Source organism: Hypomesus nipponensis, chromosome 17 (genome assembly GCF_054491055.1).
Source record: "Hypomesus nipponensis isolate SF chromosome 17, ASM5449105v1, whole genome shotgun sequence".
Lineage (NCBI taxonomy): Eukaryota > Metazoa > Chordata > Actinopteri > Osmeriformes > Osmeridae > Hypomesus > Hypomesus nipponensis.
Genome location: NC_140377.1, coordinates 22,638,138 through 22,660,960, shown reverse-complemented (window position 1 = coordinate 22,660,960; position 22,823 = coordinate 22,638,138). Strand labels below are relative to the sequence as shown.

Genomic DNA, 22,823 nt, shown 5'->3' with positions numbered 1-22,823 from the left:
GGCTTTAAGGCAGAGTGGCCCGACGGAAGCCTCTCCTCAAGACATATGAAAGCCTGAATAGAATTTGCACAAAAAACACATGAAGGACTCCCAGACTATGAGAAATAAGATTCTCTGGTCTGATGAGACCAAGATTGAACTTTTTGGCGTTAATTCTAAACGGTATGTGTGGAGAAAACCAGGCACTGCTCATCACCTGCCCAATACAGTTCCAACAGTGAAATATGGTGGTGGCAGCATCATGCTATGGGAGTGTTTTTCAGCTGCAGGGACAGGACGACTGGCTGCAATTGAAGGAAAGATGAATGCGGCCAAGTACAGAGATATCCTGGAAGAAAACCTCTTCCAGAGTGCTCTGGACCTCAGAATGGGCCAAAGGTTCACCTTCCAACATGACACTAAGCACACAGCCTAAATAACAAAGGAGTGGCTTTGGAACAACTGTGACCATTCTTGACTGGCCTAGCCAGAGCCGTGACCTAAACCCAATTGAGCATCTCTGGAGACCTGAAAATGTCGTCCACCAACGTTCACCATCCAACCTGACAGAACGTTTACCATCCAACCTCACGGAACTGGAGAGGATCTGCTAGGAAGAACGGCAGAAGATCCCCGAATCCAGGTGTGAAGAACTTGCTGCATCATTCCCAACAAGACTCATGGCTGTACTAGCTCAAAAAGGTGCTTCTACTCAATACTGAGCAAAGGGTCTGATTACTTATGACCATGGGATATTTCAGTTTATTTTTTAAATACATTTGCAAACATGTCTGTCAAGATTAATGAGAAATAAAATGATTTTTATTTTATTTTAGCAATGGCTGCAATGAAATGGAGTGAAATATTTTAAGGGGTCAGAATACTTTCCGTACCCACTGTATATATAAATATATATATGGATTTTTTTATTGATAAAATACACTTGTTCAGGATTAGTATGTTCCTGGTCAAACAGACTCAACAGAAGCCTCATTTTGGAAGTAGATTCTCCAAGGTTGTTATTTTGCTCTAGCCTCCAAGGCCTTAAGGCCTTTTTTGTGTGCAATCTTCTGGTAAACGTGTGGGTCTAATGTTGGAGACGTGACTGTGGGTCACATCTGATACGTTCTGTCCACTCCTCCTTCTCCCTCTTCGGTTGTCAACAAACTCTTCTCCTTTCTTCTCCATTCCCATTGTCAGAGTTTGGAGATGACCTTTTCTCTCCTCCTCTCGTTCTCAACTTCTTTTCACTGCGACGACAAGCTGTTGCTTGGTCCCTGTGGGCCCCTCCCTCTCTTGTCTGCACCCTCCCTCCCCTCCTCCCCTCCTCCCTCCTCTCCCCTCCCCTCTCTCTCCTTCTCGTTCTGCCTCTCTCCACCTGTTGATGCCATTGTTGCACAGACAGCATTGTTGTCCTTTTATTATTGTCTGTCACTCACTATGTCACCTCCCCTCTCTCTTTCAGTCCTCCCCCGCCCCGCCCTCTCCGCCCCTCTCCCTGCATGGCTGGTATAAAACCCCAGGGGGTAGAAGTGCAGGGTGAAATTCACCACCAGAGCTCCAGAGTCCCCACAGTCCTGAAGAGTGAGGAGGAGCACCAGGACACCACCGAGGTCTGGAGTAGCTGCAGATTCCACTGGTCTCACATCTCTCCTCCTGTAACCAGGCCCGCCTCCGCTGGTCTCTCCTCCTGTAACCAGGCCTGCCTCCGCTGGTCTCTCCTCCTGTAACCAGGCCTGCCTCCGCTGGTCTCTCCTCCTGTAACCAGGCCTGCCTCCGCTGGTCTCTCCTCCTGTAACCAGGCCTGCCTCCGCTGGTCTCTCCTCCTGTAACCAGGCCTGCCTCCGCTGGTCTCTCCTCCTGTAACCAGGCCTGCCTCCGCTGGTCTCTCCTCCTGTAACCAGGCCTGCCTCAGCTGGGTCTCTTTCCATCTCTTTGGGCAGCAGGGAGAAGCACTCCCACCTCTGGGAGGCCGTGTTTGAAGCATGTCTGTGTCTCTGTGGTGCGAGGAGCAGGAGGGCCAGGGCCAGGCCCAGGAGGAGGAGGGCCAGAGCCAGGCCCAGGAGGAGGAGGGCCAGAGCCAGGCCCAGGAGCAGGAGGGCCAGAGCCAGGCCCAGGAGCAGGAGGGCCAGAGCCAGGCCCAGGAGCAGGACTCGGCCAGGGGGGAGGCCATACTCCGAGCCCGCTGGGACCCCAGCGTGTCTGGGCAGCGAGTCGTCCAGAGACTGCTCCAGCTGGAGGAGAGGTACCTGCCTTCCCCCCTCTACATCGCCCTCGTTCAGAGAGACCCCCAGCGCAGAGAGGAGCTCGCCAAGTGGGCCATGGAGGTAGACACCTTCCCTGCATCTGTCTTTTCTATTTCTCTCTTTTCCCCCGCCACAGTTTCCCGCTCGTGTCATATCCTTTCATGGCTGCTTTCAAACCCTGTGACTCTCCTTGGCAGGTGTGCTGCGACTGCAGCCTGGACGAGGCGGTCTTCCCCCTGTGTGTGTCTCTGCTGGACCGGTACCTCTCAGCCACCCTGTCGCTGCCTGTGTCTCCCTACTGCCTGGCTGCCGCCTGCGTCCTCATCGCCTCCAAACTCACGGAGAGCCACAACGTCAGCGCCGACACCCTCTGCGCCGCGGCGGAACACAGCTTCCTGCCGTCCAGCCTGCGGGTGAGTCGGACACTAGCCATGTGGACGGACTCCAGGGGTCCGGCTCCCAGTTTCCGCCCGGCTTGTTTCCATGTTTTGATGTGGATCCTTCTCTTGTGGAAAACAGCCGTGATGAAACAGCCTGTGTGTCTCTCCCCGCCGCCAGGAGATGGAGCGAGTGGTTCTAGGGACCCTCCGCTGGGACACGGCAGCCGTCACCCCTCAGGACTTCATGCCTCACTTCCTCCCCCCTTTCGAGCGGAGGACGGAAGGAGACACCGGGGCGTTGGTCTCCACGCTGCGTCGCCACGGTGACACCCTGGTTGCCATGTGTGTGTGTGACTCGCGTTTCCTGGGAGCCCCTCCATCCCTGCTGGCCGCGGCCGCTCTGGACTGCGCCCTCCGGGGGCTGGGGCACCGGGGAGCAGAGCAGGCGACTCACTCCACGCTGGCACGGCTCTGCCAGGCTGACGAGGTGAGTCCTCTGAACCGCTTCCAGGAGGGACAACCAGGAACTAGCAATTCACTAGGATTCATACCTTATATTATGATGTTAGTAAGTGGGTATTTCATGTCTTTCTAACCCGTTTGGGAACAATAATGTTGAGGTGGAACGTAAAACTGGAAACGTAAACAAATATATAGAGATTTTGTTGGGAAGGAAGCAACTGAATAAGAGATGGTGGTTTGAAGCCTTGAGCTTCAGCTTGTGTCTGTGTGTGCTGCACCAGTACTGGACTGGCTTAACTAGAAACTGGTGTTGGTGGATTTGGTAAATGCGATTTGAAGCAGGGTGAGATGGGTGAGGTGACTGCCACAGTGCGGGGAGCAGGTTTTGGTGTGAGCGTGGTGGTTAGGGCTGGGAACAGTGAGCGTGGTGGTTAGGGCTGGGAACAGTGAGAGCATGGTGGTTAGGGCTGGGAACAGTGAGCATGGTGGTTAGGGCTGGGAACAGTGAGAGCATGGTGGTTAGGGCTGGGAACAGTGAGAGCATGGTGGTTAGGGCTGGGAACAGTGAGAGCGTGGTGGTTAGGGCTGGGAACAGTGAGCATGGTGGTTAGGGCTGGGAACAGTGAGAGCATGGTGGTTAGGGCTGGGAACAGTGAGCGTGGTGGTTAGGGCTGGGAACAGTGAGAGCATGGTGGTTAGGGCTGGGAACAGTGAGAGCATGGTGGTTAGGGCTGGGAACAGTGAGCGTGGTGGTTAGGGCTGGGAACAGTGAGCATGGTGGTTAAGGCTGGGAACAGTGAGCATGGTGGTTAGGGCTGGGAACAGTGAGCATGGTGGTTAGGGCTGGGAACAGTGAGCATGGTGGTTAGGGCTGGGAACAGTGAGCATGGTGGTTAGGGCTGGGAACAGTGAGCGTGGTGGTTAGGGCTGGGAACAGTGAGCATGGTGGTTAGGGCTGGGAACAGTGAGATCAAACGCTGTTTATCTTTGTGTGTTGTAAAGTCATGAGTTTTGAATTCAACCCTGAATCTTGTTTTCCACCGCAGGTGGTTCTGCAGTGTTACAGTAAGCTGATAGACGCTGCCCTCACACAGCGCCTGGGAAGCGGACCTCAAAGCAACAGAGAGAAAGATGGAGACATGGAGGATGAGAGAGCAGGCACTCCAACTGATATGAGAGAGATCGATTTTTAAACGCTGAAATACATGTAGCAGTTGATGTGCAGGTCAACCAAACTGTACTTGAGTTCATCAGTCAGACTGATGTAAATTCACAGTTGTGACCTCAATGTAGCTGTGTGACTTTTTGATGTTTTGAAATGACTTTGTTATTGTTAATTTAATTGTTCTTTATTTATCATTGATATTTTGTTGTAATTGCCATATTTATTATCTTTTTACATTTCTGATTTGACATTTTTGCAATGCGTTTCATGCTATTTATTGATTAATTTATGATGTGCAATTACACCATGTTAAATTATTTAAATACATTATTATTTGTGTTTGTGTGACAAGGCATCAAATTAAGAGTTATATACAAATCTATTTTTCAAATTAAAGATATTCACTTTACATGTGTAAAATCATTTCTACAAGAAGTGTCTAAAACATCAGCTATTAGCCTCATCTCCTACCAGACCTGTTCTGTTTCAGGACGTTGTTAAAGCCCTGGGTAAACACTCGAGATGCAGTTGCACATCTCAAGCACCAGGTAGCACCAGAACTGACAATACCTTGCTTTTGGGGAGGGGGGGGCGTAGTGTTGGATTGTAGGCTGTTGCACGTGAGGAACAATTAGTTTCCGTACCACACCTGGCTTACAGGGAGCCTCACCTTGATGTCTTCTGCGTTGGCTGTCTGTAGTTTAGTTGAGAAGAAGGAGAGGGATGTTAGAGGTAGCCTCACCTTGATGTCTTCTGTGTTGGCTGTCTGTAGTTTCTCTCTTAAGTGAGGGTCTGTCTCCAGCACCTCGATCACCTCCCTCAGGTACCTGTCATAGTATAGGCCTGTGTCCTGGAGACAGACAGGGGAGCTTCTAGATCTTGGAGAACTGGGGGGTTCAGCTGGGGGCAGTTGTACAGGTACATTTAGGGGGGCCGCAAGCAGTGTTGGGTAACGTTACTTATTACAGTTACTAGTTACAATCCTTGTAAAGTAACTAGTTACGTTACTTAGTTACTTGCTGTAGAGTAAGGCATTAAGTAACTTTTGCATTACATTAAGAAAAGTCTTATTTCTAAGACAATTCACCTTGGTCACTCTTATGCCCAGAAGGCACATTTAATGGGTAGACCTCAGCAAAAGCACATTGTGATGAATATTCAGTGTCACTCGCATATTTTAGTCGTTTTTTCTTCTTTTGTCATTTAGCAGATAACATGATCAATCCTCATTATACAGCAAGACGGATCAAGGTAATAATCCACCATAATGAAAAGCAATATTTGCCTGAAGTTTTTGAATCAAAAAACTCTGTAATCAAGAAATGATGTTGTATATTTCCAGGCAGAAGTTTTGTAGTTAGCTAGCTCTACAATTTACCAGGGCTAGGTTTTAATCTAGGAGCAAATTGAAGCTAAGACATAGCTAGGTACTGTATATGGTAGCAAATGGTGTTCACATATGTACTGAACCAGACTATTTTACTTACTGTAGTATAATCCTAAACCTAAACCACTGAACGATACAGCAACACATCACACAAGCTTGAGTTCAATACATTATTTAATGTGACATTACGTAGGCCTGTACATGCAAGTATTAAATAACTATTTAGCTGGTCGGCTGCATGGGGAAAAGCGAAACTATTCTGCGGTTGTGGCAACGCTGCCGAATATCCATAGGTTATAGCCGGAGCAAGAACATTCCTTGCTGAGTTTTGTTGGTGGTCATGATGTTGTGGCCCTCCTCCCCACGGGGTTCGAGAACATTTTGATTTTCCAGCTACAGCAGCTAGCCCCGTTACAGTAGCGGCGGTAAATGTAATAATACATATATTAGTGATGGAGTTGGCTAAGGCGAACGCTTGCGATTGGTTATGGCAAATCAGAGTGGCTCTGGGCGGATCCAATAGTTTTAAACTTCAACAGAGGACACGCCTTCAAGGAAGTTAACGTTTGTCAATGGAGAGATCCCAGACCCTCTGTACAAATTAAATGTACGAGGGTCTGGTTAGGACCAGGCTAATTGTCCTCCAGGGGCTGCTGGGAAAACTTGTGGTCTCAACTCCAGACTGCTCACTCAGACTAGATTATTATCTAATCTGTTTTAGTTCTTGCTGCAAGAACAAAAGATAAAGACAAGCTTTCCTGAGGGCTATTGCACGAAACCAGGATAAGGGATTAAGTCGGGATATTCAAGTTATCCTGGATGAATTTAGCTTTGAGTTGGTTGCACGAAAGCAGGTTGACGTAAACCCAGCCAAGTAACCATCGAGATGTGTTCTTTGCAGCATGGTCCCGAGCAGGCTAACAACCAGGCTAAGATTAATTCCGGAAAAACAGGGAAAAAAAATAACAGAAAGGTCTGTGTACTTTGCGGCCAATGGATTTTCATTTTAAAATTAGAAAACCAAAATTGGGAAACGAGCTAGCTGTTCCCCGATTACCATTTAGAAATAGGAAAACAAACAACAGAAAACGACCCATTTTCTGTTTTTTGTTTTGATAATAGAAAACGGAAAACGAAAAAACGACCCGTTATCTGATTTTCTTTGATGTTCTTAAACGATGTCATACTCATAATTCTAGTCAGAATATGAGTCTGAAAACTCTCCGTTGGGCTGTGACTACCGCGTGTTTCAACCGAACTCGTAAAACAAATGCCTCTACGCTCAATTGGAAAGACCTATAACAAATCATAGCAACGTAATATGTTGTTTGTTGAAAACGAATTCAACCCAAGGGCTTTTTTGTGACGTTGTTGATTACGTTACTGTTGATCATCTGTCCATCATCGTATAAAGCCCGCCCTGGCAATTTCATTGGTCCGCCCAGATCCTGGTTTTATGTAGTTGTTCCCAATACGAGACCCTCCAGACCCAACTTCCCAACTAAATGTTTTATTTTATTTTTCCCGACCAGATTTACTTTCTTTTTTAATTCAAGACTCGGAAATTCAGGTTGCTCAAATTTGAGCCCCCTAAAAAAATGGACCTTAACAATTTCAGAGCCTATCAACTTTGAGCCTTAAGATTTATATCTTAAATGTGAGCCTTATGGAACTATAGGTTCATTGTAATCAATAGAAAATCATCGTTTAAATAGGCTATGATTGGTATGAATTGTGTTTAGTTATGCGTTGTGTTTGTAAATGATGTTCTCATTTAGATGTCTGGTAACCTTTTTGAATATAAAGCTTTCTTCAAAAAATACAATTTAAACTGTAATTATAGAGAATACAACAAGATCTGTAAAGCAATACCGATATCATTATTACAGTTAGTTCAAAGCACATTGTTATATGTAAGAATAAGACCTTTACCAAATGTTTTTATTCATGATTGTACTTTATTTGACAGTAAATGTAATAATACATATATTAGTGATGCTTTATGCGCACTTGAAAAGTGCTTTCACCTAACAGTGGCAAACGATGACGAAATCACGTGAAATTTGGCAGTTCCATCAATGGTTGCATGCTGAAGGTGCGGTCATAACTTGGAAAGCAAATAAAGTCAAGGCTCTTTGAAAATCGCTTTGTTACTTTCGTCCCGTGTTACTTTCGCCCCCGCTCTGCCCTACTATTGCAGTTGTTTAGAAATGGTTGATGAAGTTGCAACTGTGATTTCAATGAAGTCAGTAATGAAGGCGATATACACTGCTCCAAAAAGTAACACTAAATGAACACATCCTAGATCTGAACGAATAAAATAATCTAATTAAATACTTTTTCTTTGATTACATTGTTAATTAATAATTTTTGTGTGATTTTGTTGTCAGCACATCAAACTATGTAAAGTATTAAAAAGCATTTAATGATATCATTTCATTCATTCAGATCTATGTGTTATTTTAGTGTTCCCTTAATTTGTTTGAGCAGTGTATGTGGTCCCATTCACCTGTGTTTCTTCTTAACTACGTTTTGGATGACGAAAGCATTGATATTGAGACGTGCTTTCAGACGTGAGAGGTTAATACATTGTTTTACAGATATGCTTAAATGTGGATTGAAGTCACTTCTTTTCTAGTTTCTTTATCACCAGATACAGTTTCCTCAGTGTTTTTTTCTTTATTTCAATACCAAGGTCCAGATCCTGGAGACTTTTACCGACAGCAATCTGTGCATCAGCCAGCTCAATTAGCTTTTTCAGATGTTGAGCAGAGACATCTGACAGTTTGTGAATTCTGTAAACCATCCATTGATTAGCACAGCAGGAATTGTGCATGATGTAGATTTCCTTTAGCCCATACTTACTATATATATATATATAAGCTTTATTACAGGCTCAAGGCCCACAAATGATTCTTTAAATAGCAATATGCAAGGAAAGAAGGGCTAAAAAAGGCAGACATGCCTGTGCTCCCAGATCTTAGAGGTGAACGTGACAGAGCTGCAGCCAGGGTCTGTAATCAGATCAATTATAACATTTGCAGAGCGGTCCAGCCGACTCATAAACCTAAAAGTAAGATTCCTCAACAAGGCCATGGAGGTGGTTAGACCCACGTTGCAGAACAGCTCACTGGCTCCAGTACTCCTGGGTTCCTTCAGGAGTATCCTAAGACGGTCATTTTAGGCTACTTTCAATTTACGCAAGCTCTCTTTCTTGTAATTCACCCAGAGTGGAGCTGTATAGAGAGGGGTGCAGTAGGCTCTAAACAAATACATTTTAACGTCACGTGTACAGTGGTGGAATTTTCTAACCAGCATGTTATCTTGGACATACAGCAATCTCCTCTTGCTGAACATGTTGGCATCATCCTCCAATGTGTCTGTAATAATGTGCCCTAAGTATTTGCTGCCAGGATGGCTGTCAGGCTGTAGCCTACTAAGTCTGGATCCTGTTACAAATATATATATAATGAGTGCTATAACTGACTTTTATTGTGTTAATTGTTGTGTGGTTTGTATATTCTCATGTGATGCCTTCTTGCTGCATACAAATTGCCCTTCTGGAGCAAAGAATAAACTGAAATGATTTCTCATCCATTATGGGCTAAATATGCATTTCCATAAGATTTACATGATAAATCCCCCCCCCCCCCCCCATAATTCAAACCCTGGTAAGCCTAAGTCATACAGTGCTTGCATTTAGGCTACAGTACCTAAGATGTGTTTGCGATGTTTACATAAACGTTTTTTTCCAGGGTCCCAGCCAGAGTTTCCAAGTTTCTACCCAGTCTGACACAGCTTCCCCTCCATCATCACAGGGGTAAAGTATCTTTCCTGTGTGCTGTCATGTTGGACTGTAGATCTGGTGTTACTGCATGTGGTGTCATGTTGGACTGTAGGTCTGGTGTTACTGCATGTTCTGTCATGTTGGACTGTAGATCTGGTGTTACTGCATGTGCTGTCATGTTGGACTGTAGGTCTGGTGTTACTGCATGTGCTGTCATGTTGGACTGTAGATCTGGTGTTACTGCATGTGCTGTCATGTTGGACTGTAGATCTGGTGTTACTGCATGTGCTGTCATGTTGGACTGTAGATCTGGTGTTACTGCATGTGCTGTCATGTTGGACTGTAGATCTGGTGTTACTGCATGTGCTGTCATGTTGGACTGTAGATCTGGTGTTACTGCATGTGCTGTCATGTTGGACTGTAGATCTGGTGTTACTGCATGTGCTGTCATGTTGGACTGTAGACCTAGTGCTACTGCATGTGCTGTCATGTTGGACTGTAGGTCTGGTGTTACTGCATGTGCTGTCATGTTGGACTGTAGATCTGGTGTTACTGCATGTGCTGTCATGTTGGACTGTAGATCTAGTGCTACTGCATGTGCTGTCATGTTGGACTGTAGGTCTGGTGTTACTGCATGTGCTGTCATGTTGGACTGTAGATCTGGTGTTACTGCATGTGCTGTCATGTTGGACTGTAGATCTGGTGTTACTGCATGTGCTGTCATGTTGGACTGTAGATCTGGTGTTACTGCATGTGCTGTCATGTTGGACTGTAGATCTGGTGTTACTGCATGTGCTGTCATGTTGGACTGTAGATCTGGTGTTACTGCATGTGCTGTCATGTTGGACTGTAGATCTGGTGTTACTGCATGTGCTGTCATGTTGGACTGTAGATCTGGTGTTACTGCATGTGCTGTCATGTTGGACTGTAGATCTGGTGTTACTGCATGTGCTGTCATGTTGGACTGTAGATCTGGTGTTACTGCATGTGCTGTCATGTTGGACTGTAGATCTGGTGTTACTGCATGTGCTGTCATGTTGGACTGTAGATCTAGTGCTACTGCATGTGCTGTCATGTTGGACTGTAGGTCTGGTGTTACTGCATGTGCTGTCATGTTGGACTGTAGATCTGGTGTTACTGCATGTGCTGTCATGTTGGACTGTAGATCTGGTGTTACTGCATGTGCTGTCATGTTGGACTGTAGATCTGGTGTTACTGCATGTGCTGTCATGTTGGACTGTAGATCTGGTGTTACTGCATGTGCTGTCATGTCGGACTGTAGATCTGGTGTTACTGCATGTGCTGTCATGTCGGACTGTAGATCTGGTGTTACTGCATGTGCTGTCATGTTGGACTGTAGATCTGGTGTTACTGCATGTGCTGTCATGTTGGACTGTAGATCTGGTGTTACTGCATGTGCTGTCATGTTGGACTGTAGGTCTGGTGTTACTGCATGTGCTGTCATGTTGGACTGTAGGTCTGGTGTTACTGCATGTGCTGTCATGTTGGACTGTAGATCTGGTGTTACTGCATGTGCTGTCATGTTGGACTGTAGATCTGGTGTTACTGCATGTGCTGTCATGTTGGACTGTAGATCTGGTGTTACTGCATGTGCTGTCATGTCGGACTGTAGATCTGGTGTTACTGCATGTGCTGTCATGTCGGACTGTAGATCTGGTGTTACTGCATGTGCTGTCATGTCGGACTGTAGATCTGGTGTTACTGCATGTGCTGTCATGTTGGACTGTAGATCTGGTGTTACTGCATGTGCTGTCATGTTGGACTGTAGATCTGGTGTTACTGCATGTGCTGTCATGTTGGACTGTAGGTCTGGTGTTACTGCATGTGCTGTCATGTTGGACTGTAGATCTGGTGTTACTGCATGTGCTGTCATGTTGGACTGTAGATCTGGTGTTACTGCATGTGCTGTCATGTTGGACTGTAGATCTGGTGTTACTGCATGTGCTGTCATGTTGGACTGTAGATCTGGTGTTACTGCATGTGCTGTCATGTTGGACTGTAGATCTGGTGTTACTGCATGTGCTGTCCCAGTAGGTGTAGGCCAGTAGTTCTTCCAGCTGTGGGTCATACAGAAGTTCTCTCAGGTGGTGACTGTTGACAGCTTGGCTCCAGACATCACTGCTTTGGTTTGTCTTTTATTGTGGATACGCAGGTGCCTCTTCAGATTGCCATTTGTTTTACATGAATAGTCACAGTGTGGGCAGCTGTAGGGCTTCTCTCCAGTGTGGGTCCTGCGGTGAAGGCTGAGATTACCAGCCTGGTTAAAGGTTTTCCCACAGAGGTCACAGCTGTAGGGCCTCTCTCCAGTGTGGATCCTGCTGTGAACTGTTAATTGGTCAGCCCGGCTAAAGGTTTTATCACAGAGGTCACAGCTGTAGGGCTTCTCCCCAGTGTGGGTACTGCGGTGAGATCTTAAACTGCCAGCCTGGCTAAAAGTTTTCCCACAGAGGTCACAGTTGTAGGGCTTCTCTCCAGTGTGGATCCTGCTGTGAACTGTTAATTGGTCAGCCCGGCTAAAGGTTTTATCACAGAGGTCACAGCTGTAGGGCTTCTCCCCAGTGTGGGTACTGCGGTGAGATCTTAAACTGCCAGCCTGGCTAAAAGTTTTCCCACAGAGGTCACAGTTGTAGGGCTTCTCTCCAGTGTGGATCCTGCTGTGAACTGTTAATTGGTCAGCCCGGCTAAAGGTTTTATCACAGAGGTCACAGCTGTAGGGCTTCTCCCCAGTGTGGGTACTGCGGTGAGATCTTAAACTGCCAGCCTGGCTAAAAGTTTTCCTACAGAGGTCACAGTTGTAGGGCTTCTCTCCAGTGTGGATCCTGCTGTGAACTGTTAATTGGTCAGCCCGGCTAAAGGTTTTATCACAGAGGTCACAGTTGTAGGGCTTCTCTCCAGTGTGGGTACTGCGGTGAGACTTTAAACTGCCAGTCTGGCTAAAGGTTTTATCACAGATGTCACAGCTGTATGGCTTCTCTCCAGTGTGGATCCTGCTGTGAAGAGTGAGAGTATCTGTCCGGCTAAAGGTTTTACCACAGAGATCACAGCTATAGGGCATCTCTCCAGTGTGGATCCTGCTGTGAACTGTTAATTGGCCAACCTGGCTAAAGGTTTTCCCACAGAGGTCACAGCTGTAGGGCTTCTCTCCAGTGTGGATCCTTCTGTGAACTGTTAATTGGCCAGAGTGACTAAAGGTTTTACTACAGAGGTCACAGCTGAAGGGCTTCTCTCCTGTGTGGATCCTGCTGTGAAGAGTGAGAGCTTTTGCCTGCCTAAAAGTTTTACCACAGAGGTCACAGCTGTAGGGCTTCTCTCCTGTGTGGGTCATGTTGTGAAAAGTGAGAGAATCTGCTCGACTAAATGTTTTCCCACAGAGGTCACAGCTGTAGGGCTTCTCCCCAGTGTGGATCCTGCTGTGACTTCTGAAACTGCTAGCCTGGCTAAAGGTTTTACCACAGAGGTCACAGCTGTAGGGCTTCTCTCCAGTGTGGATCCTGCTGTGACTTCTGAAATGGGCAGCCTTTCTAAAGGATTTACCACAGAGGTCACAGCTGTAAGGCTTCTCTCCAGTGTGGATCCTTCTGTGAACTCTGAAATTAGAAGAGACGCTAAAGGTTTTACCACAGAGGTCACAGCTGTAGGGCTTCTCTCCAGTGTGGATCCTGCTGTGACTTCTGAAAGTAGAAGAGTCTCTAAAGGTTTTACCACAGAGGTCACAGCTGTAGGGCTTCTCTCCAGTGTGGATCCTGCTGTGATGAGTGAGAGAAGTTGCCTGCCTAAAGGCTTTACCACAGAGGTCACAGCTGTGGGGCTTCTCTCCAGTATGGGTCATCATGTGCTGCTTGAGGCTACTGGATGAGGAAAGGCTCTTCCCACAGGTTTTACACTGATGTGTCTTCATTACTCAGGTCTCTCTTTGTTCTCTGTCTGGTCTCTATGGGTCCTGTCTGGTGTCTAGTCTCTGGAAGCTTGTTTCTCTCTGTCTGGTCTCTCTGGGTCCTGTCTGGTGTCTAGTCTCTGGAAGCTTATTTCTCTCTGCTTGAGCATCTCTGCTGTTCTCTGGAAGAAGAAAACAGCAGAGACATATATGTTAAGGTAATTATACATGTTTTCATTTAACTTTGAAGCGGGTTACAATTGGTATAAAGCAAAGCAGAAGCAAGCAGAAGCTCAGATCATTTCATATGGGATCATTTATATAGAAGCATAAGCTCATATTTCATATGGGATCATTAATATAGAAGCACAAGTTCATATCATTTTGTATGGGAACATTTGGCTGAAATATTGCAAAGCATTTCACTCTTGCCCAATGAATTCCAACAGCTGACCTTTACCTTCCTACCATGTATTCTATTCTGATACCCAAATCTATCCCTGGATAGTTGAGTCTAGTTAATTGTAGATGAGCGACCAAAATCGTTTCACGGTTTGATTAGAGCTAAACCTGCATCAGTGGAGCTCCTCAGTAGCCTGGCTTTGCCCTCCTACATACTTCTGTCAATTTGGATTTTGCTTCTGTACTAAGTCTGGCCATTCGGTACGCATGTAGCGAATGGCCAGACTGTAGCGTTCGGTAAGAATGTAGTGTTTTGTTGCTTGATAATTGTCATTGTTGTGCTGGTTTGCCATTGTAACAATGAGTTAACCATAAGACTGTTACATTTGACCAGAAGAGCTGGATTCCTGCAACATTAATGCATACGCTGAAAATAGCTTATTTTAGTACATAATCTGAAGTTTCACTTGGCGAGGGGCCCCATTCTCGTCAAGTGGCACAAAATAAGCGGCGTTTGAGGGGCCCCTAAACATTTTAATATATTAGTAAATCACAGTAAATGGAAATTTTTTAGTTTACTTCTTGAAGTACTTACAATAATTGAAAGTACACTTGAAAGTATTGCAAAGTATACTTTGAGGTACTTTAGGAAGTATACTTCATAAACTAGAAGTGCACTACACAGGCTACTGTACAGTATTCAAAAATAAACTTCAAATACACTAAGTTTACTTTAAAGTGTACTAAATGACCTAAAAAGTGGGCCAATTCAGTTTACTTAGTACAAAAATAGTATATAAATAAGTACACTGCTAGTATACTTTAAGTACCATGATAATAGTATACTTTTTTATATTAAGTATACTTACAAACATAAACTTTAGGTATAATTCTTTTTTGTAAGGGTAAAGCCGGGGCAAGAACACGTTTTGCTGAGTTTTGTTGGTGGCCATGATGTTGTGGCCCTCCTCCACACGGGGTTTGAGAACAGTTTAATTTTCCAGTTATGGCAGCTAGCTCTGTTACAGTAGTGGTAAAGGAATTGGCTAAAGCGAACGCTAGCGATTGTTTATGGCACATCAGAGTGGATCTGGGCAGATCCAATAGTTTTAAACTTCAACATAGTACTGTTGTGGGCTCGAAAAACCTGTATTTCTGACATACACACTATGCTGGGGTTAGCTCAGGACAGAGGCCAAAACATAGAAACTTCAAACCTCTTGCATATTCTTCTACTACTAGCTGATGTTGTGGACTCACATATGCTCTTTCTATGGTCTAAGGTCAGTTGATGTGGACAAGAAGTATTTCTGTAAGTCGTAGTCGATTATAACAAAGGTCTTACTTTATTGTGCCAGGATTGAAATACATTCACTAGGCCGTCTCAGCTCCAGAGACAAACCCAAAAACTAACATGGCAGAGAGGGATATTTATACAAGACATGTACGTCATACAAATATTTCATTGGCAATTGGCCTGGAACCCTGATACACAGATAGGCCTATTTCACAATACATGTTGTTGCAAACGCAGCTGCTCCATGTCGCTCTGGCACTTATTTTTGGGTTGTTCACAATGTGTGCTTCTTGTTTTTTCTATGGGACGTAATCAGTAACGTAATGTAATCAGTAACTCGTAATTAGTAACGTAATCAACCACGTCACACAAAGAGGGCTTGGGTTGAATTCGTTTTCAACAAACAACATATTACGTAAATTCCTTGTTTGTATAAACCTACTTGGTAATTAAAGTTGATTCTAAGAAATGGATGAACTTATTAAACTTAGTTTTACCTATGATGACCCAAATATGTAGTCGTCCTCTTCAGTTACACTACATTTCATGAAAATAAAAAGTGAAACTTTCCAAAAAAGTGTATCAAAAAATGTTTAGACAACATGACAGAGATAGAAACTAAATAGGTGGCTTTAAACAGATCAAATGTAAAGCGCCACACATTTCCCAGTACATACCTCCATGGAGAGAGTGCTGCAGCTTGATTCACAACTTTGCCTGCTGTGGTGAGAAGGGAGTTAAACAGACTCCGTCGCTTATTTCTGACGTCACATTTTACCCCCACCCCAAACAAGCCTCATCGAACAGACAAATATACAGCAGCTGAACGGAAGAATTGAAATCGACTTGATAGGGTAAGAAAAAATGAACAAAACAACATTGATTTGTAGTACTGTTGAGGGTAACTTGTTGAAAGAAACATCTTGGCCAGTAGGCCAGCAACCAGATTGTTGTATGACTTTGCAATTGACTGTGCGGCGTAGGCTAGCAGCTTACACACAGTAGGCCTAGATGTTATACTGACTGCAACTTCCTTTTCACCGCAATGGTGAAGAAACATCTATTCTTTGTGTAGTTTCGCGTCAGTTTTCGTCAGACTAAAACAAGTTACGTCATGATGCGTAACACATGGATTTTCGTACATCAATGATTGTTTTGTGAAATACATGTGCTGAAATGTTGAGGGCATTGGTAACGCGTGAGGTGTTGTTTCAATTAAAAGATATTTAATGTATGATTCCCAAAATGTCTAAGCAAGACAGAACTTGCATCATCAATGTGAGATGATGCCGTAGCTCCGTCATTGTCGATTACAGCCAAGTAGTTAAGGAGTCTGTTATTCCTGTAGCGCCCAGCGGTGATTTGGTTTCAGCATGCAAGTAAAACACAGCTTTGATGATTTCTATCGAAAATGCTTGGCAGTTGCAGGTGTTGTACCAATCTCGGCGACTTCTGAAATCTGTGACCAGGGGTCGCTGATCGGCTTGCCATAATATCCAGCAATGACATATTGACATCTAGGCTAAGTATTCTGTAGCAAATAATAACAATAAACCCTCTACTAATTACATTATCGGAACTAGAGTTTTATACATGGGGTGGCCAAGGCTACTTCAGGGGGTCCATAGTCCAGAGTCTTGGGTCACTGTTTTCATTCATATATACAGTATAATCTGGCTCTATAAGTGCTGGAACATCCAAGTATTTTTCGGAAAAAAAGCTCAAGCAGGGATTTATAAGCATTTTAGCATTTATGTGTTACAGAAATAACACAGTGTATAGTTTATTTACAAAACAAAGTGAATTTAGACACCCTAAAAACACTGCAATTAAACTTGACAGGTAGCAGAAATCAAGCAGAAATGGACTGCCCAGCAACATTACAAATTTACAGTGTAATATTTATGTTCATATATATTATGTTAACTAATATTAAAGAAAAGTTTTGGAATTAGCCTAAACAAGACAAAATCAAATCTGTGTGATCAGAAACCCTTTGGATGTATAATTTTAGAATGTCAGTGTACAAGCTAGTACACAGTGGAGGTATTATTTATTATACTTACTAACACAGATGTAAACACAATGTTACTGTTAGGCTAAATTGGGAACCGATCTCTCGTCTATCTGATCACCGTAGTTTTTGGAAAATAAGCTGCATCGTGTATAAGGCACACCCCACCAGAATGAGCACTTTGTGTTTGTAAATCGGAGTTTAAAGCATTGGAATACAAGACGCACTTGGTAAGAAAACAACATTACCGTTGCGCCGGACCTATGCTCACGATTGATTATTTGACATCTAAGTAGACAACATTCCCAATCAGGGTGAACACTCAAATTCTCTAAAGACCACGTTATTACACATTTCAAAACAGAACAAACACAACACTCCAAACAGTGCCTATTTAACAAAGCTAATGCATTTAACTTAGTAGCTTTTCAGCTTGCTGCATGGCATTCTGGGTACCAAGTTATCTTACAGCATTGTGTAACACACTTCGGTTGTGGATAGTATGTCTAGAAATAAAGCCAAGTCACTTATTTAGTGGCAGAATCCATTGTTATGTCTACACAATTATTTTAGATATAGTTTAAGTTTAGCTAGTTTGCAAATCCTGAGGATAGCCTACCATAGCAGAGCTTTCTATGTGATAACGGACAAGGGTGTTTTGTCCCTCTGGAGTTGCCGTAAGCTTGATGCTGAAAGCAAATGTGAAATCAGTGAGGGCTGTTTGAAGAGCGATGTCAAGAAGAGCAGTGGTAAAATACAAGTTATGAAAAGAGACCGCGTTTGTGTCTTATTGTCCACAAGATCATAAACAATTAGGTCTAAAACGAACTTACAAAGAGCTTGGTTACACTACCAAAGTTGAATTAGTAATGTTGTTAGCGATGCTAGCGTTATTTTGCTAGAGCTAGCTACTGCTGTAGCCTATAACATTTCACTGGGTCTACTAGCCATTCGCCTACTTTAGCAAGTCACTGTATAGCCTACTCACTGTCTCAGTTTGTCTGTTATTGGAGTCGAAGTTCTAACATTAACTTACACAGCTAGGCTAATCAACATTTGTAAAAAAAATTCTGGAAACATAAACCCAATCCAAACCTTACAACTTACTTCAAATATTATGCCTTTGTCAATCGCGAAAAGAGCTTGTGGAGCTGTGGTAATATTCTCTATTCTGCTGGCTGTTCTTATTATACTGTATCTGGCAACAAACATCTCTTCGATTTGAATAATGTACCGCAAGCAGCAAAATAAATGTCTCTCTCTAAGGAGGTCAAATGAGATGTCAATCAGCATCAAATTCCAATAGCGAATAAAATTTTGGGCTGGCACCCGGGGTGGCCAATCAGATGTCAGGGGTGTCCAGTGCCACCCCGAACACCCCTCTGGCTCCGCTACTGAGGGCAAGGGCGTTGCAATCGCTATCGAATAAACAGCCAAGTGCAATTTAACCATGGGGCTAGTTCCAGGGGGGGACGCTAGGTACTAGTCCCCACCAATATTTAAGATGAAAAAAATTGTCCCCACCAATATTTTAACAAACTCATTTGTGCTGCAATTTGGATCGATTCCGAAATTTTTTTTTGCAGAATATATTTGCAAAACTCATTCGTTTGTCGCCCCCAGAAAAGTGAAAAATACACTTCCAAATTAAAGGGTTCATTAACTGGGTTTTTGGGGTATTTTACACTGTTCCTTAAGGTGTCCGAATAGGGTATGTAACATTGGTTGGGCTAAAAATGTCCCGGGTGCTGTTCTTTGCCCCCTGATAGATCCTCTGAAATGTTCCCGGGAAAAAAACACTAGCTTTTCTCCTTTTATGGTATGCTCATTAATATTTATATGAGCTGCGCGCTGATTGGTTGGTTTTCAACGAGTGAAGCAGGGGAGAAAAACCTTAACACGGCCAACAGCAGCGCTTGCTGCTGTCTCCAAAGTTGGAGACATGAAATAAAAACGTGCAAATAAATCTATTGTGTCTAGAAAACACTGGTTTCAACAGATTGACTAGATATCATTCGAATTATAACGTTAGTTGTTTCCACTTCTGTTGTCAAAGCAAACTGGATTGACTAGGTGGGTAGAACATTAACTACAGCTTAGTTAACCAAATTATATTGTGATTCAACCCAGCTTCAGTTACAGTAGCTAGCTCTAGATATCTTGCTGAAAAATAACCTGACAAAGATCTAGACAAACATGCATCGTGAATTGTAGATTTATATGTAACACAGGTTATTTATTCGAATGAAACACAGTCAGGAACATGAAATAACGTGTTGGCCGCATTGCCAATAAACTATCATCACACATTCTACATATGCACTTGCGTTAGCAAAGTAATCCAAGTAGACTAGTTTACATGCCTACAGTCTAGGTCTTTTCGCTATCTAGCGGTTTTTGCATTCCTTACAAATCAGCGTTAATAAAAAGAGCTATAGTTTAGCTAACATTGACTCGACAGGCATGGCTGATGTTTGTCTACCGTAGCTCTAGCGTAAAAGATCCCTGTGCAGTTCGACCCTCAATTACAAATTTGCTCGAACCATTTCACCAAGGACGGTTTTGAAAACCTGGGACAATGTAATGCAGGATTTGCTTTGAAGCTGTTGCTGAGAAGAGGTGTGTTTCAACCTTAGTTGTGTTCATCACGTTTTCTATACTATAAAGGAACTCATTAAGACATGTTTTGAAATCCTAGACACTTAAGCATATTTTCCAATGTGAATGTCAGACAGTAGGGCACTTCTAATTCTAGAAACAACATTATAAAGAAGAGTTGTTTGCTGTATGCAGTAAACATCGGTGTTGTGGGTTTCTCCAGACAAAATACACCTGAGAAACACACCGCTGACCAAATGATCAACATTACATATGCAGAGTGGACATTATGACAGACACAATATTTTACTTTTTGTGAAGGCTGAATGCTCATTAACTTGGAACTGTTTCCTCCAGATCCTCTGTTGGCCAATCATACTTGATCGTGGGCGAAGCCGAGAGAGTGGGAGAGAACTGCAGAGAAACTACAGAGAGAAACAAGCTTCCAGAGACTCGACACCAGACAGGAACCTGAGAGACCAGACAGGAACCTGAGAGACCAGACAGGAACCTGAGAGACCAGACAGGAACCTGAGAGACCAGACAGGAACCTGAGAGACCAGACAGGAACCTGAGAGACCAGACAGGAACCTGAGAGACCAGACAGAGAACAAAGACAGGTCTGAGTTATGAAAACACATCAGTGTGACACCTGTGGGAAGATCCTTTCCTCATCCAGTAGCCTCAAGCAGCACATGATGATTCACACTGGAGAGAAGCCCTACAGCTGTGACCACTGTGGGAAAACCTTTAGAGATTCTTCTTGTTTCCGAGGTCACAGCAGGATCCACACTGGAGAGAAGCCATACAGCTGTGACCTCTGTGATAAAACCTTTAGCCAGACAAGTACTCTCACACTTCACCGCAGGATCCACACTGGAGAAAAGCCCTACATCTGTGACCTCTGTGGTCAAACCTTCAGAAAGGCGAGTATTCTCACCCTTCACTGCAGGACCCACACAGGAGAGAAGCCATACAGCTGTGACCTCTGTGGTAAAACCTTTAGACAATCATGTCAATTAACAGTTCACAGCAGGATCCACACAGGAGAGAAACCCTACAGATGTGACCTCTGTGATAAAACCTTTAGCCAGGCTGGCCATTTAAGATCTCACCGCAGGACACACACTGGAGAGAAGCCCTACAGCTGTGACCTCTGTAGTAAAACATTTAATAAATCTACCCAATTAACAGCTCACAGTAGGATCCACACTGGAGAGAAGCCCTACAGGTGTGACCACTGTGGGAAAACCTTTAGCCAGGCTGGTACACTCAGGCTTCATAGTAGGATCCACACTGGAGAGAAGCCCTACAGCTGTGACCTCTGTGGGAAAACCTTTAGCCAGGCTGGAACACTCAGACTTCACAGTAGGATGCACACTGGGAAGAAGCCCTACAGTTGTGACCTCTGTGATAAAACCTTTAGACATGCTAGCAATTTAAGATCTCACCACAAGACCCACACTGGGGAGAAGCCCTACACCTGTGACATCTGTGATAAAACCTTTAGACAATCTGGCCAATTAACAGTTCACAGCAGGACCCACACTGGGGAGAAGCCCTACAGCTGTGACCTCTGTGATAAAACTTTTAGACAATCCGGCCAATTAACAGCTCACAGCAGGATCCACACTGGAGAAAAGCCTTACAGCTGTGACGTTGGTGGTGAAACCTTAAGCCAGGCAGATACTCTCACCCTTCACAGCAGGACCCACACTGGGGAGAAGCCCTACAACTGTGACCTCTGTGATAAAACCTTTAGACATGCTGGCAATTTAAGATCTCACCGCAAGACCCACACTGGACAAAAGCCCTACAGCTGTGACATCTGTGGTCAAACCTTTAGCAACAGTGAGGATTTCACAGTTCACAGCAGGACCCACACTGGGGACAAGCCATTCAGCTGTGACATCTGTGATAAAACCTTTAGACAATCTGGCCAATTAACAGCTCACAGTAGGATCCACACTGGGAAGAACCCCTACAGCTGTGACCTCTGTGATAAAACCTTTAGCCAGGCTGACAGTTTAAGATCTCACCGCAAGACCCACACAGGACAGAAGCCCTACAGCTGTGACCTCTGTGGAAAAACCTTTAGCCGGGTTGGCCGTTTAAGATCTCACACCAGAATTCACACTGGGGAGAAGCCCTACAGCTGTGACCTCTGTGATAAAACCTTTAGCCAGGCTGACAGTTTAAGATCTCACCACAAGACCCACACTGAAGAGAAGCCCTACAACTGTGACCTCTGTGGTAAAACCTTTATCCGGAAGGCTAATCTCACCCTTCACAGCAGGATTCACACTGGGAAGAAGCCCTACAGCTGTGACCTCTGTGATAAAACTTTTAGCTTGGCTGACAGTTTAAGATCTCACCGCAGGACCCATACTGGAGAGAAGCCCTACAGCTGTGACATCTGTGGGAAAACCTTTAGCCATGCTTCCAGTTTCAGATATCACAGCAGGCTCCACACAGGGGAGAAGCCCTACAGCTGTGACATCTGTGATAAAACCTTTAGCCATGCTTCCGGTTTCAGAGTTCACAGCAGGATCCACACTGGAGAGAAGCCCTACAGCTGTGACATCTGTGGTAAAACCTTTACCCAGAGTGGGGTTTTCAAAGCTCACCGCAGAATCCACACTGGAGAGAAGCCCTACAGCTGTGACTCTTGTGGGAAAACCTTTAGCCGGGCTGGCCGTTTAAGATCTCACAGCAAGATCCACACTCGGAGTAGCCCTACAGCTGCGACTCTTGTGGAAAAACCTTTAGCCGGTCAGATAAACTCAGCCTTCGACACACAGCCACACATATAAGGACTTCTTTTATGAACTAATGTCTGGATGTTTGTGGTGTTGTGGAATTGTATTCTTTACTGTGTTTTTATTAAATGGTCTGAGGTCAGAAAAGCTTGTTTTGATCTTTTCTTCTTGTAGCAAGAATGAGCAGTTCTAAAACTGATTAGATAAGTCTAGTCTGAATGAACAGTCTGCAGTTAAGTACTGTTAGTGTACAGTGTTCTCATGGTCTATCTATAGTTCAAGTCATCTGTATTTGTGTGTTTCACCAACATCTAAAGCATCAAGTGCATCACAGGCACTGTGCACTCTCTAACAATGCCAGGAATATGTTAGTGTGTACAAATTAGAATGGGTTTAGTTGTGTTTTGCAATGTAGAAATATTTGTTCCACGATGTTTGAGATGAATAACTGA

The 22,823-nt window shown here is 44.3% G+C and overlaps 3 protein-coding genes across 5 annotated transcripts; 2 read left to right on the top strand and 1 right to left on the bottom strand.

The window, feature by feature from the left end:
• The first annotated feature begins 1,885 nt into the window (after positions 1–1,885).
• On the top strand, positions 1,886–4,575 carry ccndx (cyclin Dx). The gene is made up of 4 exons (XM_084677490.1): positions 1,886–2,306; positions 2,423–2,638; positions 2,784–3,092; positions 4,114–4,575. The coding sequence occupies exons 1-4, from the start codon at positions 1,965–1,967 to the stop codon at positions 4,258–4,260; spliced, it is 1,014 nt and encodes a 337-aa protein (XP_084533616.1). The 5' UTR covers positions 1,886–1,964; the 3' UTR covers positions 4,261–4,575.
• A 4,695-nt stretch (positions 4,576–9,270) lies between these two features.
• LOC146254124 (uncharacterized) lies at positions 9,271–16,021 on the bottom strand. 3 transcript variants are annotated; one of them, XR_014731740.1, is made up of 3 exons: positions 15,678–16,016; positions 15,498–15,565; positions 15,027–15,299 (listed from the first exon to the last, which is right to left on the bottom strand). XR_014731740.1 is itself a non-coding variant. In XM_084677431.1 (2 exons), the coding sequence occupies exon 2, from the start codon at positions 13,323–13,325 to the stop codon at positions 11,508–11,510; it is 1,818 nt and encodes a 605-aa protein (XP_084533557.1). In that variant the 5' UTR covers positions 13,326–13,483; positions 15,678–16,021; the 3' UTR covers positions 9,271–11,507. The 3 variants fall into 3 exon arrangements, 1 of the variants encoding a protein (XP_084533557.1); XR_014731741.1 differs by having other exon boundaries at positions 15,498–15,537; positions 15,678–16,013; XM_084677431.1 differs by lacking the exons at positions 15,027–15,299; positions 15,498–15,565 and adding an exon at positions 9,271–13,483 and having other exon boundaries at positions 15,678–16,021.
• Positions 15,770–22,518, top strand: LOC146254123 (uncharacterized). The gene is made up of 2 exons (XM_084677424.1): positions 15,770–15,854; positions 19,970–22,518. The coding sequence occupies exon 2, from the start codon at positions 20,242–20,244 to the stop codon at positions 22,423–22,425; it is 2,184 nt and encodes a 727-aa protein (XP_084533550.1). The 5' UTR covers positions 15,770–15,854; positions 19,970–20,241; the 3' UTR covers positions 22,426–22,518.
• Positions 22,519–22,823: the final 305 nt, after the last annotated feature.

Coding starts and splice junctions, on each gene's coding strand:
- ccndx (XM_084677490.1), top strand. CDS start 1,965: ATGTCTGTGTCTCTGTGGTGCGAGGAGCAGGAGGGCCAGGGCCAGGCC. Junction 2,307..2,422: donor TCGCCAAGTGGGCCATGGAG/GTAGACACCTTC, acceptor TCTCCTTGGCAG/GTGTGCTGCGACTGCAGCCT. Junction 3,093..4,113: donor GGCTCTGCCAGGCTGACGAG/GTGAGTCCTCTG, acceptor TTTCCACCGCAG/GTGGTTCTGCAGTGTTACAG.
- LOC146254124 (XM_084677431.1), bottom strand. CDS start 13,325: ATGAAGACACATCAGTGTAAAACCTGTGGGAAGAGCCTTTCCTCATCC.
- LOC146254123 (XM_084677424.1), top strand. CDS start 20,242: ATGAAAACACATCAGTGTGACACCTGTGGGAAGATCCTTTCCTCATCC.